The sequence below is a fragment of the Sander vitreus genome, chromosome 9, assembly GCF_031162955.1.
Source record: "Sander vitreus isolate 19-12246 chromosome 9, sanVit1, whole genome shotgun sequence".
Classification (NCBI taxonomy): domain Eukaryota; kingdom Metazoa; phylum Chordata; class Actinopteri; order Perciformes; family Percidae; genus Sander; species Sander vitreus.
Window position 1 is genome coordinate 17,176,678 of NC_135863.1, and position 17,353 is coordinate 17,194,030.

Consider the following 17,353-nt stretch of genomic DNA (forward strand, 5'->3'; position numbering starts at 1 on the left):
ATCGATTAATAGTTTTGGTCATTTTTTAAGTAAACATGCCAAATATACTGAAAAGGGAGTGACTGTATTATTTCCTCTGCCTGTTGTTGAGGAGGACGACCACACGCAAATGTCCATTGGTGGCGTGTTTGTGCTGCTGCTGTGCAGCTCACCAGGTGTCCGGGCCAGGTGTGGCATCTTCCCAGCTATTGTTCCACTCCTTTCAACAGCTTCCTGACTGACTGACTGGCCTACTGCTGATTATAAAAACCCAGCAAATATAATGAGTGGACCTCTGTTGTTGATCGCTGCCTATTGTTGTTTTCTCTGGGCTTGCCCGTCCATTGAGGTACTTAAAAATAGAAACTGGATGAATCTCAATCAACAGCTGAGGAAAAGGGGTTAATGTTTGTGTGTGTGTGTGTGTGTGTGTGTGTGTGTGTGTGTGTGTGTGTGTTGGTTATCATATTACAGATATGTCAGCCGCCCAGTGGATGAAATATAACCAATAATGATAATGCATCTACAGGCACATCTTATACTCTGTGTCAAGAATACAATTTAAATCTAAATATCGTGTGTGCTGTAGTGACCAGAAGGAAAGCATCCAGACTGAATAACCTCCAGGTTAATGTGCTGTTGTGGAGGGAGTGTCTCATTACATCTAATGAGCTCTACTGTATCTGATTAACAAGCATTAACAGGAATTATATGTAATGATGTCTGATCGCAGAGTCACATGCTATTACAACAAGTCATCACTCACTGAGTCATATTATATCGTTGGCTAATATGGTTTTGAAGGGAGTGATGCTGAGCTGAGTGTTTCTGTGTTCTGGTCAATATCCACCGTGGCTTTGATGATTGGCTCTCTGTAAATCATGTCTGGAGTGTGAAGATTCATTTACACTTAATACACATGTAAGCACAAATAAGAACATACTGTAAATATAAATACATATACACATATAAACAATGGTACACAAACATTTGTATTTCTATACTTGTGAGGACCCTTATTGACAGAATGCATTCTTTAGCCCCTTTGTTTACCTTAATGCCCAGTGGTTGAAGAAGTATTCAAATATTTTACTTTAGTAAAAGCAGCAATACCACAGTGTACCCTTCATTACACTTAGACCTTGGTCCAAAGGTAAACAAAATCCACTTAACCAGCACCTTTATAGCTCACTAATGCCTCATTTCCACTGCATAGTTCCACTTGACTCAACTCTGTTTCGTTTTCCAGTGCGGCTAGTACCACCTCAGTTGAGGTGGGATTATCAGCTGATCGCCATAGTGACACTCCCTGGATCCTTTCATCTGCAACAATGTCAGCAGTTTGTCGATGTACGACAGTATGTACGTTGTGTACACCATGGTTTTGCAGGCTGCCATTTAAAAAAAATCTGGGTCGAGGGAATAAAAACTATTGTGGTCGCTATTGACGGTAGCTTTGCTTTTTTTAAATGGCCAATTCGTGCAGGATGTCCCATATCACGCTAGTGACGGTTCTCTCTGAACCATCAGTGGTCTGCAGTGTTTTAACTCCACCTTTTAGTATCAGCTCAGCTCCCTTGAAACCTCGACCGAGGTGGTACCAAACAAGTACCTGGTACCAGCTACTATCCACAACTTTTGCTAATGGAAAACAAAGAAAGAGCGAGTCGGGTAGAGCCGTGGCGTACCATGCGGTGGAAATGCAGCATTATTAACACAGTTAATTTTTATCAGTTTTTTTAAATCAGTTTTTTACAGGGGGTTTATGCTGGACTATTTCTTGCTACTTCCTGCAGTGTTGTCATCACCGTGTGGTTGCCCAACAACCAACAAGCAGAGGTTTTGGCTATGCCTTCTTCAGGCTTTTGATCTGTGCATTTTTTCCCTTCGTGCTTTAAAATGGAGAACTAAGGTAAATGAACGATTTGATATACTTGGGTGTACTTTATAAACCTCAGCCCTTACCCTAAACTTAACATTTACATAATTGTATTTTTAATGCTAAAAGGCCAGACCCTTAAACAGTCATTTTAAAGAAGTAAAAAACGCCTTAAACATCCTCACTTTCCACAAATGTCCTTGCTCTTATTGTCTAAATATCAAATCGGTCCTCACAGAAATAGAAATACAAGAGCACACACACACACACACACACACACACACACACACACACACACACACACACACACTCACAATCTCACAATCTTAGCAGGACATCTCATAAAGGTCAGCCATGTGTTTGGAGAACAACTTGCTGCTGCCACCTCACTGTAAGAGGCTCTTTTTTCTCTGCATGCTCAATTAACAGCACCTGATCAATTCAGGAACTATCCAGAGGCTCCTGTGCAAGCTCACAGAAGTAAGAGTTGGTTAAATGTATGTGTACATGTATGTATGAGTCTGACTGTTAGCCCATTGTACCTACCTGAGTTTGCAGTCGATGGAAGGCTGATCAAGGCCTGGCAAGGAGAGGCAGGGCTAATTAGGCCCACAGCCTGAGTTTAGTGTGGCAGGCCTGGTGAGGACTGACAGCTGCTCCTCCTGTCTGATCCCCACTGGGATCCCCCGCAGAGGGAAGTTTCCCATTGAGAAGGTACACCTTTAAATAATTGATAGTTGGATTTAATAGTTTGTTTCATCGTGGCACATCAACCATGTGCTTGCTGGTTGTCAGACTTTGTGAGTTTTTAAGCATGAAACTGTTGGTGTTGAAGACTTGTTGATGACGAGGATTAATCAAAGAAATATCAGTAGGCTGAGATGGTGCAGTATTAGATCTTTATTTCATGAACAAAATGAGTTAGTCAGCAGAAAAACTGAACTTGAAAGTGCAGATACATGACAATATAAACTGTGAAGATTATTAAAACACACCTTCTTATCCCCCTCCCTCCAGAAGACAGCCCTCATCATTTTGTAAAAGTACAAAAATATAAAGACATAATCTTGAATTAAAAATGGATATATTTAAAAGTGATGTTTCATTACATTTCAATTACCATTCTTTATATCTATCATTGTAGTCCGCTACCACCGATATCTTAAAAAAAAGACCTAATACCAGAACTTGCAACCCTCATACCCTGAATGATACTTCCAACAAGAAAAGATAAATTTTTTTAATTGAAAAATACATTTTAGGCTTAAGGCATAGGTCTATATTATAGTTTTCTACCTCAACAGGTAGACATTTTAGGTATTTGACAGGAAATGTCACTGCTCTTTTTTTAAACACAGAGGCCTAACCAGGATTTAAATATTTGTCTTGTCTTAGCATTTTTAAACTTGAGAAAGACTATTAATTTCTCTCTTACTAAATTGCATCCTTGCATGAAAAGTAGAAATGGAAAATTAGCAAGGAAATGACCCTGGTGTCCCCAGTGGTCCTACTCTCATTTATCTCCAAATACAAAAACGTTTTTTCCGCTTATTGACTGCTTTATTTTTACTTCTTTAATGAGAGCAGATTTGTAGAGTGAATGTAGCTGAAGAAAATGAGACTAGTAAATGTGACCTTGCACAAAACACAAAACATCACATGAGGTATGTTCACCCCTCCTTATTATGACTGTATATCCACCTGACAGAGAGGTGTATATAAGAGCCGGCTGTGGCTCTGAGTTGACACAGATTACTCACAAGGCTGCTGCTCATAAACAGGACTGACTGAACTATCTCCGCATTATTCTCAGGATTGATCGGCTGGCTAAGGCAGACCACTGAGGTGTGGAGGTGATGTGGAATTGAAGATAGATTTTTCTGTTAAACCCATTCAACGTTTTTAATCTTACATCTTATAACAGCACAGCAATAGTTGTCCAGTTCTCCAGGCTGAAATAGAGTTCATTTTACTCCAAATAGAGATTACACTCCTGGCTTTCCTCTGTGTTTGTATATTTAATGCTGCTCTCTGCCTTTAAAACTCACTCATACTCTGATAAATCACAGATTTCTAATAAGCCAGACTCATATGCCTGTAATTCATTTTGATTTTCACCTCTATGTAATAATAATCACAGGGGCTTGGATCCAATCTGGGCCTGATCGTTTTCGCAGACGCACAGGGCATCACACTCTGTCTCCATGTCTATTTTTACACGCATGTTTGAGGAGTCGAGGCAGAGTGCCAGCGTCACTGTGACTCACAGGATTGCTCACGAGATGCCACGCTGCTACAGCTGGTAGACGATCCACAATCAGCGTCACACTTTAGAGCAGCACAGATGAGGGGAGATGGGTTTTGGTTAAAGACACTTGTTGAGTGTGTAACTTAGGGTCAAGTCAACATTGAATTTTAGGGAACATCAGTTATATCAGGAATAACCCATCCGTTGTTTGGACTCTCTTGGACAAATAAGTCAACATACGTACTTCTGTACTCTGCAGAGTATATGAGTGCATCAAAAAGGCTGCAGAGGCTAAATCAATAATATCATGTAATAATCAATATCATTTGTAACAATGGATAAAATGACTTTGAAAAAATGTTTGTTGTAATGAACCAACAGAATTATCGTCAACTCTGCAGTTCTTCTCAGCTCTATGAAGCTCTTTAGCATCTTTTAGGTAGGGCTGTGCAATTAATCAATATTTAATCGTGATTACGATTTCTGCTCTTAACGATCCCAAAAACAGAGTAATTGAGAAAAACGATTATTTTGCACATTACGTTTTGCAAGTCAACTCTTATTTTGTCCTGTGTTCTGAATGGAGAGAATAAAAGCTCAAACGGGAAAAGTATTAGAGGGAAATTTCACAGGTCAAGGTGTTTTTACTGTTGATTTGTTTAACTGTTTCACTGTTTGTTTTTTTAAATTCAATAATTACTTCTTTCCAAAAGTCAATGAGTAAGGGACCGTTCAGCATTTATGGAATGGACCACCGGAGCAAAATAGGGGAGGGTCATGTCTTTTTATTTTTTGCTGAGGGGAGGGTCATCCAACATTTTTCAGTCCGGGGGGGGGGGTCACCCAACTTTTGTATTCATGAAACAGCAACATTTCAAAGTGGCTTGTTTGGTGCATATTTTTCCATGTAGCTCTTAGTCTCGGCCCTCCTTCGCTACCAGATGGGTCTGACCCATGAGTTTGCTCGGGGGCAGGAGGAGCTGCCCCCTGGTGGCTGAAACGGATAATTGCATTGTTTAAAAAATGAGTGGAATAATTATGGCTGACATGATCAGATATTTTATAAATATCTTAAATAACACAAAACAACTAAATGGTGGTAGGTAATACATCTGATTTGATATACTGCTTTAGTAAAAAAAAGTATTTCCTGGCTGACGATGGCAGCAGCAGGACGTAAAAAACGAAAATGACTGTTGCTAGTCTGGACATCTTACCGTGCCAAGGTTGCAATAAAGGTTTCCTAAATGCCACATTTGATGTCAGCTTACTAATTGATTGCAGGTTTTGTGTAGATTTGGACTTTTATACGTTTATTCCACTTTGTTTAAATGGCGAAGTGGAGGAAGCCTAGTGACGAGTCCATAGCAACCAGTTTGTGTGTTGAATGTTACCCAGAGTGCCTTGCTGAATGGTCTCAATATTTTATTGTTTTATTTCATGTGAATACTAGTTTATTAGAGGAGTAACTTAGTATTTGAAGTAATGCAGTAGTGCAGGAAGTGTGCATTTAGTTCCCATGCTTATTGTGTTTCCACAACGTTAGTGTGTAAATCTACTGAAATGGCCACCACACCATAACAGAGGAGTGTGATGCGTAAGATGAGAATGCAGAGGATTAGTCATGTATGTTATGGCTGTTAAAAAACAATGGGAATCTGTATATTTGCCAAGTGCAAACCAGTATAGAAGGTATTGATAAATTGCTGCGGGAGGGTCATGCCTTTTTTCCAAATTGTTTTGGAGGGTCATAGAAATTTTTTTACTGGCGAGGGGAGGGTCATGTCTTTTTTTGCTAAAGGTCCCAAATTTCCTCTGGTGGCCCCTTAAATAAATAACGAACAGTCCCTAATTGTGTAAAATAATCGTGATATCAGTATTGACTAGGGGTGGAACGGTATATGTATTCGTATTGAACCGAAACGGTACGGGTGTCTCCTTTCGGTAGATGAATATACACGGAGAGTACACGGTATAAAAATAAATAAAACTTGCGTGCAAATTAATTAATGTAATGTGGAACTACTGTTACATACGCGTTTCTTAGGGACACCGAATCTGTAACTCTGAAGCTCCCAAGCTCCGCCTACATGTTGAGTCGGTCCAGTGAGTCCACACGAAGCAAACTAGTCCCTTCCATATACAACCAACCACGGACGTACTGTAGCTGTATCCCTTCTTGCCTCGACCACAAATGGCTTCCAGGCCCATTTGCTTCGCTGTTTGCTCCGCTTTTAGCTCCGCCGTTAGCTTCACTGTTTGCTGCTAGCTCCGCTATTAGCGTGGGAAGCTAACGCCACAATTCGCCAACTGCTCTGTGTAACCGAAGCAGCTCTTTTAACACCCCTGCTCTGTGCATTCACATATGAGAGCAGCGCTTCTCTCCCATATCACACTACTAGCTGATTGTCTTATTTTGTTTATAAGTTCCAGATGGAGTCTGGAGATGATGTGGGGTAGCCTACTTATTGTTTACTGTTTACATCTTACTTTATACGCTTCATGCTGTTGCAGCTAGCTCAGGGGAGAGACTGGATGACACAGGTGGTCTGAGACATGAACAATAAAAAAAATTGCCTTCTGCATTTTTGTTATGCTTTTCCCTCCATTGTACCGAACCGTAATGTCTGAACTGAGGTATGAACCGAACCGTGACTTCAGTGTACCGTTCCACCCCTAGTATTGACCAAAATAATCGTGATTTTGATTATTTCCATAATCAAGCAGCCCTACTTTTAGGTCATTGTTTTGGTTTTCCAGGCCACAACTTTTACTGTTTTGATTCACATCAACACTCATTGTGGTGCTTTGGGCCGCAGCAGGCAGTTGTTTTTCATGAGCTAATTTGGCGAAGACCAAAATCAGATCTTACATGTGAGTGAAAATGTTACTTGAATCCATGAGGTTGCCACACAACTCCACATGAACGTTGCTCATTATCTGCTGGATGTGTAATAGTCAAATGTTTGCTACCATGTTCGCCATATCAACTTAAAAGGTGATAACATGTTCATACCATATTTGTGTGTGTAACCACAGATAGTTCAGCTGCCCAGGAGGAACTGTCTTGTAGCATTGACTTTTGGCTGGAAGAGAAGCCTGTTGCCGTGGATACCTCTCTCTTTCTATCTTCATTTCTCTCTCTCTCTCTCTCTCTCTCTCTCTCTCTCTCTCTCTCTCTCTCTCTCTCTCTCTCTCTCTCCTCCCCTTTCCTACCTCTGTCTCTCCCTCTGTCACGTCTCCCCCCTCCTCCTGCTTGTGTTATATGTGTTTGAGGGAATGCAGGGCATGGCGACTGGCTGCTGCTGAGAGCTCTCATCAAGACTAAAGTGATGCTAGTTATTGTAGAAAAAAGGAACCAAAAGATCGACTTCACTTCTTGAAAACAAACTAGAAAACAACCCGTCGGCCTGCGACAGACGTTTTGCTATTTATTTTCATGCTCATCATGTACTCATGTACTGTACATGTACTGATGGCTGCTGTGGTTTTGTTTATCCAAAATTTCTCAGCGATCAACTTGCAATCACTGAATCAAATCTGTGGCTAAGCCTAGCTTTAAGTTAGAATCCCTGTAGGCTGGTGGGAGTAAGATTATTTTTGCTTTGTTTATTTAGCTTCTCACTGCTCAAATGTCCCTGAGTAACCCTGCTGGTTACAGCTGCTTATCTGGTCTCATTGCCTTCTCCTCACCCACCTGTTTAGCAAGCTTCTGACACTCTATATAACCATCATCTTCTCCTCCACTGATCACCCATCATCCACCTTATCACTTTCTCCTGTTTCATTCTTCCCTGTTATCTCTGCCTCCTTCTTACTTCCGCTCTCCCTCCCTGTCTCTCACTCTGCAGATTTAAGCTCCCTTCCTTCCTACCTCTTCTGCACATAACCAGGAGAAAGGGGTCTGCCCACGCAGAGCATTAGATAAAGAGCACATTGCTGGCTGAGCTCAACCCCAGTGCGGCTGGTGTGGAACCGACAACCAATACAGCTTCTCATTGAATAGGCAGTGAAGCATGTAGTAAGAGTGACCCTGTTTATTGGATCACGTTTTAGGCCACCCACTCATCCGTCCTCGATAAGCCTTCTGTTGCCTCAATGTGTACGTGTTGCAGCTGACCTCAGAAAAAAGTTTAGCCCTTGTCTGGTTGTGTCTACAGCCCTGGAGCTTGTAACATGCAGATTTATTCTGTTTCATACTGAGGAATCACAGTTAGCCTGTCTATCTGTTTATGTGTTCATGACATTGTAATTGCAGTGCTGCTGGGTTTGTTTTACTGTGATTAACTCAATTACTTTTTCATTTTTTTTCTCTGATTTAGTATCTGGATCTTAATTTGTTCTCTCTATTCTGATAGCATAGCCTTTCTGTACTCTGTATAGATAGCATAGGAAGATTTTTAGTGCCATTTATTACACATTTCCTCAGCTACTGTTTGTTCATCACATTTCTGTTTGACTGTGACCTAGAAACCTGTTTAGAGCTTTCTCGGTTTCTGTCTATTTTCTTTTCTGTAAATAGACCATATGTCACTTAAATATAGTACTTAAAGGACGAGGCTGGAAATATATTTTACATTTTAAACAAATTACATGAAATGACCAAAACCAACAATAAACTGATGATACTAACAAGTGTTGTTTATGTATCCAAAGCCTGATAGAGCTTATTCCTCTGTGTTTAAACCTACATCGTACATCGTTGTCCAAAAACTATCTAAACACATCAATGAGCCACATCGTTGCACTGTGTGACATTTTCCTTCATTACCATGAACATGGGCACAGTAGTTTATTCTGAGTTGATCCCACATATATCATCCTGTTGCCAGAAAGACCCACTAGTGCACCAACTCTGCGGCTTAAAGTAGTCCCTAACAAATGCACTATTTACTCCTTTTTGAGTGATGTTTGCTAAAAACTACAGTTTAGGGAAATTAATGAACCTTTTTAAAAATGAAAGTATATATTCATGACCTGTTTTTAAAGATTAACTTGGGCTTAATGGGCTGAGAGCCACAGACAGAGTAGGTCGTGCTGAGAGACAGACATGTGTTTGGTTTTGATCTTTTCAAGGAATTTGTTGCCAATGACACAAATATAGAATATCACCAGCCGCATCCTTTAAAATTTAAAGGATGCGGCTTTAACGTTTACATGAACATACTTTACTAGACACTCAACATAAGGTCAGTTAAAGGTTCCTTAACTTGATCCTTCCACTCCATTTGAATACATGATCCTCACCACCATCATCGCCAACTGTATCGTCTTGGCTCTGGAGCAGCACCTTCCTGGAGAGGACAAAACGCCCATGTCTAAGAGACTGGTGAGATATTCACACATTGGAAACATCTGCACAGAGACAACCACACTTCATGTTTTCTGCCAAGTTACTGAAATTAAAAGATAACTTCCATTTCATTTCAGTGTAAGACAATTATCACTCTGATTATCTGCTTTGCACTTACAGGAGAAGACAGAGCCCTACTTCATCGGGATGTTCTGTTTTGAGGCTGGGATAAAGATCATCGCCCTGGGCTTTGTTTTTCATAAAGGCTCCTACCTCAGGAACGGATGGAACGTCATGGACTTCATTGTGGTCCTCAGTGGGTGAGTCAAACTGTGCGTGTGCGTGTGTGTGTGTGCGCATGTATATTTGGATGCAGATCTGTGAAACAGGATTAGCGTTATGAATTGAAATGGATGGTGAATCTGTGAGATTTACTGAATTCAAAGCACCAGATGTTCTGATGTCCCAGTTATTTCTAACTGGTTTGGTTGGTGAAGTGTGACAGTTTGCTTCTTTGTTGCTTGTTGGTCTTTACTTCTTAAATTTGGTTTTTATTTTCAAAACGCACCATAGTTCATCCCTATGTCTCTAGATGTGGCATCAATGCACCCTAAATTTTTGTTCTTGTTTGACCACTTAACTATCTGCACTTCATTTCCTGCTTAGGGAAGGACAAGATGAGGGTCAGCGTGCATTATCAAATTATATATTCATGAAGATATCTGTGTACATCTGTATACTGGCTGTATGGCAATAGTGGCAACACTGTAAGTCCCCTGACAACCCTTGAACAAAAATCGTAAAAATAACTGCAGTCAAACTATGAGGAAAACTTTTTTCATCAGGTATATGTGCTGGATGAACAGATTTCATCAAACATAAATGAACCGGCATTTTCGGGTACCTCATCCAGTGTTGAACATGGTTTGTATTAAAGAGACACCTCTCAGTTTTACTCTGCCTTTTATTTATGTAACTTAATAAATCAAAGTTAATGGAAATTGTCAAACTAGACCAACTAAAATCACCCACTTGTTCACTTATCCACTCCGTAATAAACACTAAATAATAACTGTATAATGAGTAGCAACACTAACGACTTAATAATGACTTACTATCACTGTGTGATTTCACAGAGGGTTGGAGACACTTAACAGTTTTTACACATTGATCAAAGTTGAAGCATTATATTGTGGTACCTTAAAACAAAAGTAGTGTACATCCTACATTTTGCTCTATTGTAGAAACTTGCCATCGTTTTTTTTTCTTTTTTTCCCATAGCTGTAAATATATTTGATTAGGAAACAAATAGGCAGGGATTTTCGAAAAAGCCTCTTTAACTATAAACCATTACTACCTGAGCACCATGTTGAATTAACGACCAGCTGAAGTTATACTACAAGCAGCTACAAGGACTGTTGTGAGGTGGTCACAGCTTGTAAACTGTCACCTCACTCTGTGTACTCACAGCACATTAATTACATGGCTGTTAAATGCCCAGGGGGGCTTACGTTTACGTTAGTCTGTTCTGTGGAGGAAAGGTGTCATATTAAATGGCATTTTACAGCAGTTACCGGAGAGTTAGGTGCCTCACTGTCAGAGCAGAGAGAGGAAATGTGTATGGTTTTAGCAGATTAACTTCTCTCTCTCTCACACACACACACACACACACACACACACACACACACACACACACACACAAATTAAATATTAATCAATTCACAGCACAGAAGTACAAAGGGTGGCAGATTATTGATGAGCCAAGCACAGGCTTCTTGACGATATTCCACTCGCTGTTGGAGAGAGGAAGGGTGCGAGGTTGGAGGAGGAAAGAGGAGGAGAGAAGAGCTTAAGAGAGGGATGACATAAAGAAGAAGTGTTGTGGAAGTCGGTAGGGAAAGAGAGAGCTTCCTGCTTCTCTCGCCTGTTGATCAGTTGCAGTGTGGCAGCGGTTGAGGACACTCAACCCCACGGCATGTTACTATGCGATCAAAAATAGAAGCTTAATTAAATCACATTGAGACAGACAAATGCTAATGGGTTGTTCTAATCTCACCTGCCTGAATGTGGACAGAGAAGAAGAGAAGGCTTGTTAAAGCCAGACAGGCGCTGTAATCAGACTTTACCTTTCTGTCTGCTCTGTGTATACTAGATCAGGGAGCGCTTTTTGATGTGTTGGCTTCTCTTTGTGCTGAGGTCAGTGTGTGCCGAGGCTGAAGTCATTTGACTCGCCAAAAATGAATGTAATCTAAATACATCTGCATATTTCCTAAGAAATGGCAGATCCTCATGTTCCAACATTAAATGTAAAACCATTATTTGGCAGTAAGATGAAGGCATGTTTCCTGGGTTGAGTTTCAGCTACAGAGAGGAGACATGCTCGATCTGGATGAAATAGCCTTCCTGGTCTCAATTTTATTAATATTCAGCATGATGAAGTGAGCTGCAGATAGATCACTCTCTCGAAATTATCATTCTGGCCACAGCAAAGACAAATTAATGAAAATGAATTCTCCCCCTCTCTCTCTCTCTCTCTCTCTCTCTCTCTCTCTCTCTCTCTCTCTCTCTCTCTCCCCCTCTCTCTTTCTCTGAAACACACGCAAACCATCTTACACGCTCACATGGACACATTCACTCATCTGCAGGCCATCACTCCAGGTTTGCAACCTTATTAGAGAGTGAATGGCGATTATGAGAACTGCTGATAATATTAGATGAGTGCTTTCTATCAGTTATCAGTCAGTTAGTAATTAGGAGGCCTCTACAGATAGGAAGGGTCATAGACTGTGTTACAGATACAGACACAGACTCCCCAAACCCCTACTCACACACACAGTATGCATGCAAACACATAAACACATAAGCATAATGTACAGTATAAGATACATTTAAAAGAATAATCATAGAAGAGTCCCTGCCTTGTGAAGCACCTTATAACCATATTTTGTGCTGTGAAAATAAATCTGGATGAGAATTAGTATTGTATACTTGTTCTCCCATGTGACAAAACTAAAGTGGCCACATATACTAGTCTGCGGTTTGTGTAGTCAGACCATACTGTAGATATAGGTCTGGCAATGCAAGACTACATCCACAGCTGCAACTTGTCCCTTCAGGCTTGGTGTGTAGAAAGTAGTCAAAATCAATACTTACAGTTCTTCACTGATTTACCAGTTTATTAGTTATACCTGTATCATTTAATTCCGTGCAATTGCCCTGCAGTAAATCCTATCATCTGTGAAGCTTATAATGTTCAGTCTTGTTGACACTGTGTCAGGGAGGTGCTGATTCAACTCACATGACTGCGCTGAGCTCACTTTGATCGAAGGTTTACATGACAGCTCGAGTCATACAGGCAGGAATCCAAACTAAACTGTACTGAAGAAAATGTTGCTTTTGGAGGCAGAACACACTACTGTTAGCTTACACTACAGAGTGTGTGAACCTTTCCACAGTGGATACTCCTGACTCATTGAACATTATCTGTGATCATGTGTAAATATGGAGCCATTTGATAACTGTGTCAAAGCTGAAGGCCATGATCACCTCAGCAAGCTGCCTTGGTGTTTAAAGATGGCCTGTATTACAGAGAGAGAGAGAGAGAAAGAGAGAGCGAGAGAGCGAGAAAGAGGGGGTATGAAAAAACAGATGGCACTTGCCATTTCCTTAAAGGCTATTATTTTGTAGCGAAAGGGCGGTTGTTTCTGAAATTTGAAGACAGGAGCTGTGGGTTTTTCTCAGGCCTTCACACATGCTTCTTCTCTTACCGTACTCCTGCTAAAATGGCAAGTTGTGAGCGGAAGTCAGAGACCAGAGCAGGTTTTAACCAGTAAAACAGGAGAGAAACAAAGTAAAGAATAGAGATGAGAGAATAGAGCTGGAGGAAATGAGGAGTATGCCTCTATGCGTAATCGTACATACTAATTGGCACCTTGGCAGTCTCATTCGCTGGCAAGCCCTCCATTAGACTGGCAACAATTGGCAGGGGGTGACGCCCACCAAGGGATTGTGTCACCACTATGTGCCAGACCCTCGGAGGGGGATGGGAGAGACTAGAGGAGAGATGGAGTTAGCTCAGAGGGAGTTGATGGGAGTAAAGATTAGGAGACTTTTATTTTCTCCATTTCTGTTATCACAGCATGGTTTTAGGAGCACAGCCATTGCTGATCAGTAAAGATGGTCCAGCCAGAAATGCTTGTAAAGGGAATGCTGAGAAGAAGACAAGACAATAAAGCTTTGATCTTGCAGATAAATTATGATGCTGTATTTCCAGGATAATTTGAGAGATTTGTTTGTCATGAAGCTAAATACATTGTTTTTGCAGGTTGATACAAAGTCTTAATATGTATCAAAACGTATTTGTTACATGCCACATTTGAAATGGTCTCAAGAGTTAGTTGTCTTCTCATTGTGCTGCTCTTTTTTTGCAAAATAGGCAGAAAATGGAAATGTAATTTGTTAAACATGCTAAAAAATATGCCAAAATCCTATTAAAAAGTGTTCTTTTTTATGTCATGTTATTAGATAATATTACGTGTGTTGAAGACAGAAAATAAGAGGAATGAGAGATGATATGCAGCCATGGTCCCCAGCTGGAGACATTGCGATTAAATGGTCACCAACTTAAATCACTAGACCAAGAGGGATGCCACAAATGCCGGATTTTTTTGGGAGTAAATCAGATAATCAAGTCAATGAAACTCCCAAAACTAGTTTAGTTCTCAAAGGACTTTTATGATCTGTTGCTTTTCAATAGATCATGAAAATCTCCTTATGTTACAGTAATATGCCTTCTTTAATCTGTTGGAATCAATTAAGAGTTTCTTTTTTTTTAGTTGTGTACATTCAATTATGGTGCACACCTCATCGTGCAATAGATATCGTAAGATAGGTGCAGCGTATCCGACCTTTAACACCTCCAGTGTTAAATAACAGAGAGAGGCGGCGTCCTCTTTATTGTGTGTTAACAGATAACGCTGCAGCCGTCAGTGCTTATTCCTCACTGGGTGTCAAAACTGGACCGTGTCTACTCTATTACCACTGCTAGCCAGAAGGGAGAGCTTCACATCGATCACAGCACCGTAATATCAGCCAGCGAGACAAAAGCAGGAATATTATGAGAACTTAGCCTATGCGTATGCATTTATATTTTCATTTTTGTCTTAATCCTCTCTTCAGCTTCATCCCTTCTCCTGCCCTGTTCATTATTTTGCCTTTTCATTCCTCCAGATAAGTTCTTCCAGTGTAGCCAAAGTTGCATGAACACAGTGTCACTGTACCTGACTCACTGAAAGCTGAAACCACAATCTGTCTGATGTGTGTGTCATCACCTGTGCATGCGTACGTGCGGGTGGGGTGTGTGTGTGCTCATTTGTGTGTATGAACCAAATGTGCCACTACTGTATGTCTTTTAGCCACCAACACCATCTGTCTGTTTGGCAGTCATACACCTGGTAGAACTGGCTATCTCAAACTGACACACACACACACACACACACACACACACACACACACACACACACACACATGCACGCACGCACGCACGCACACAGCCACACAAAAACACACACACACACACACACACACACACACACACACACACACGCATACAAATACAGACCTGTCATCTCCAATCTCATTTTCCATCTGTTGTCTGATCGATTGATGAGATCAGACACAACATGGGGTGGATATGTCCCCCTGAGCTGTTACCGTGGTGATGGAGGACCCCGCCCCAGGTTAGGATGTCACTGGCTCCAGTCCTGCTGCTCCTCTATTCAATGTCTCTCCAATTAGACCAGACCAAGATAGATTTGTCTTTTCTTATAGTCAGATGGAGGAATGTGCTTAATACACCTGCTTTTTATGTGTGTGTGTGTGTGTGTGTGTGTGTGTGTGTGTGTGTGTGTGTGTGTGTGTGTGTGTGTGTGTGTGTGTGTGTGTGTGTGTGTGTGTGTGCGACAGAAAAAGAAACAGGCAGAGCGCTGGCAACACCTTTTTTGTTTCACAAATCAAACAAAATGAAAAATGAATATGAATAAGAAGACAGAGTGAGTAGCTAGTGACATTCAAATGACATCCTCAGAGTAAAAGTGGTGTTTTAGTTGTGATCCTGAATTGAGTGAGTGAATAATGATGATGGTGTCAATGTAATTGACAGTCTACCAAGCTCTCTCTCTCTCTCTCTCTCTCTCTCTCTCTCTCTCTCTCTCTCTCTCTCTCTTCCTTCCATGTTTCTAGCCATTATAAAGAGGCTGAGTGGGCCGTGAAACAAAGACTATGTCAAGGGCATTTATGCAGTCTAGTCTAGTATCTGTTCAGAGAAGACGAGGTGCTACACTGAGATGAAAGCGGTCCTAATGTTAACTGAAGTCACCTCAAATTATTTTTTTATATATTTTTTATTTAGTTTATATTTGTTCACTTCCTAGTAAAAGTTACAAAACTGAAAAAGGGTTAAGCTGAAATTTACAAGAACATTTTCAATTACGAACTGGCAATTTGTCTTTACAAATTGAATTTCAGGCAGACAACCTATTTGTGGGTTCAGTCTGGCATTTGTTCCTGAACAACTCTGGTTAAAGCACTAACCCAAAGTACATGGGGAACACATTCTTCCCACAACTTACGTAACTCTTGAATCTCCTCAGACGGCATTTAGAACGAAATTACATGTTTCAGAGACAGACAGCGATGGAGGCAGCACCAGGCAGGCAGTAATCTACACAGTTGTAAAGTTGTAAAGACCCTGTTCACTTCCCAGTGAGACAGGCTGACATCATTTTAGGGTGACCTCTTACCACCAGTCCAGGGACAGCGGATGTAAAATAGACTCCAGGCTAATTCTGGAACTTTTTTTTTTTTAATGTATTATTAGTGTGCATTGTCCCTGACAAATAAACCTGAAATAAATAAACATACACACTCGGCACTGGATTCATTACACCTTATATTACATGATGAATGATTTTAGAGTTATGCCATGAAACTGTGGTATGCAACTGTGGTTTGACCTCTCAAACTAAAGTTAAAGTCTCCCAACATCAAACCTTTAAAACAGCAGTGTGACTTTTTAGGAAATACAGCAGCAGTTGCCAGGCAACAAGAGGAGACTCTAGGAAGTTACTGTCCCCAGCAGTGTTCATTTTGACAGCAAATTCTGATTTAGTCTTAGTCTTTTGAATAACACACCATTTAGTTTTAATCTTATTTTAGTCATCTGAAATATTTTAGTCTTAGTCTAGTTTTAGTTGACTAAATATCATAAGAGTTTTAGTCTTAGTCTAGTCTTAAGTCTTTTAGTCTTAGTCTAGTTTTAGTTGACTAAATATCATAAGAGTTTTAGTCTTAGTCTAGTCTTAAGTCTTTTAGTCTTAGTCTAGTTTTAGTAGACCAAATATTAGCAGATTTTAGTCGACTAAATCTACAGTGGATTTAGTTGACTAAATGTTTCTCCAGAATTTTTGGTGATTGGAAGTATCCATCAGTCTGTTATGGAATGGTATTAAGGTTTGAATATGCATTCATGAGACATGTCATTGCCCTCGGACCGGGTGCACTGCAAAACGTTAGCGTGTTGCTAACGAGCAGTGTTGGGGAGTAACGGAATACATGTACCGGCGTTACGTATTCAGAATACAAATTATGAGTAACTGTATTTCGTTACAGTTACAATTTAAATAGTTGGTATTTAGAATACAGTTACATTGTTGAAATCAATCAATTACATGACGATACTTCTCTGTTTCACGGGTTTATTCACTCTCGCAACTCCATGCATTTCCCAGAAGCCCCAATATGAAAACGAAAAAATTAGCTATTTGCATGATCACTGATAGAGGTAAAGATGGAGCCGGAACCGGCACAACAGAGCCAGGGCAGGAATGCGTTTCTATCTTTGAAATTCAAACAGCATTTTACATTAAAGAAAGAGAAGAGAGAACGAAATATAACT

The 17,353-nt window shown here is 40.5% G+C and overlaps 1 protein-coding gene across 1 annotated transcript in view; it reads left to right on the top strand.

Annotated features, from left to right (window-relative positions):
• The window catches only part of cacna1ea (calcium channel, voltage-dependent, R type, alpha 1E subunit a), a 90,772-nt gene that overhangs the window by 31,187 nt on the left and 42,232 nt on the right, over window positions 1-17,353 (top strand). The window contains exons 3-4 of the mRNA XM_078258988.1: window positions 9,330-9,435; window positions 9,580-9,719. Coding sequence (XP_078115114.1) covers window positions 9,330-9,435; window positions 9,580-9,719 — 246 coding nt within the window. The remainder of the gene's footprint in view (window positions 1-9,329; window positions 9,436-9,579; window positions 9,720-17,353) is intronic.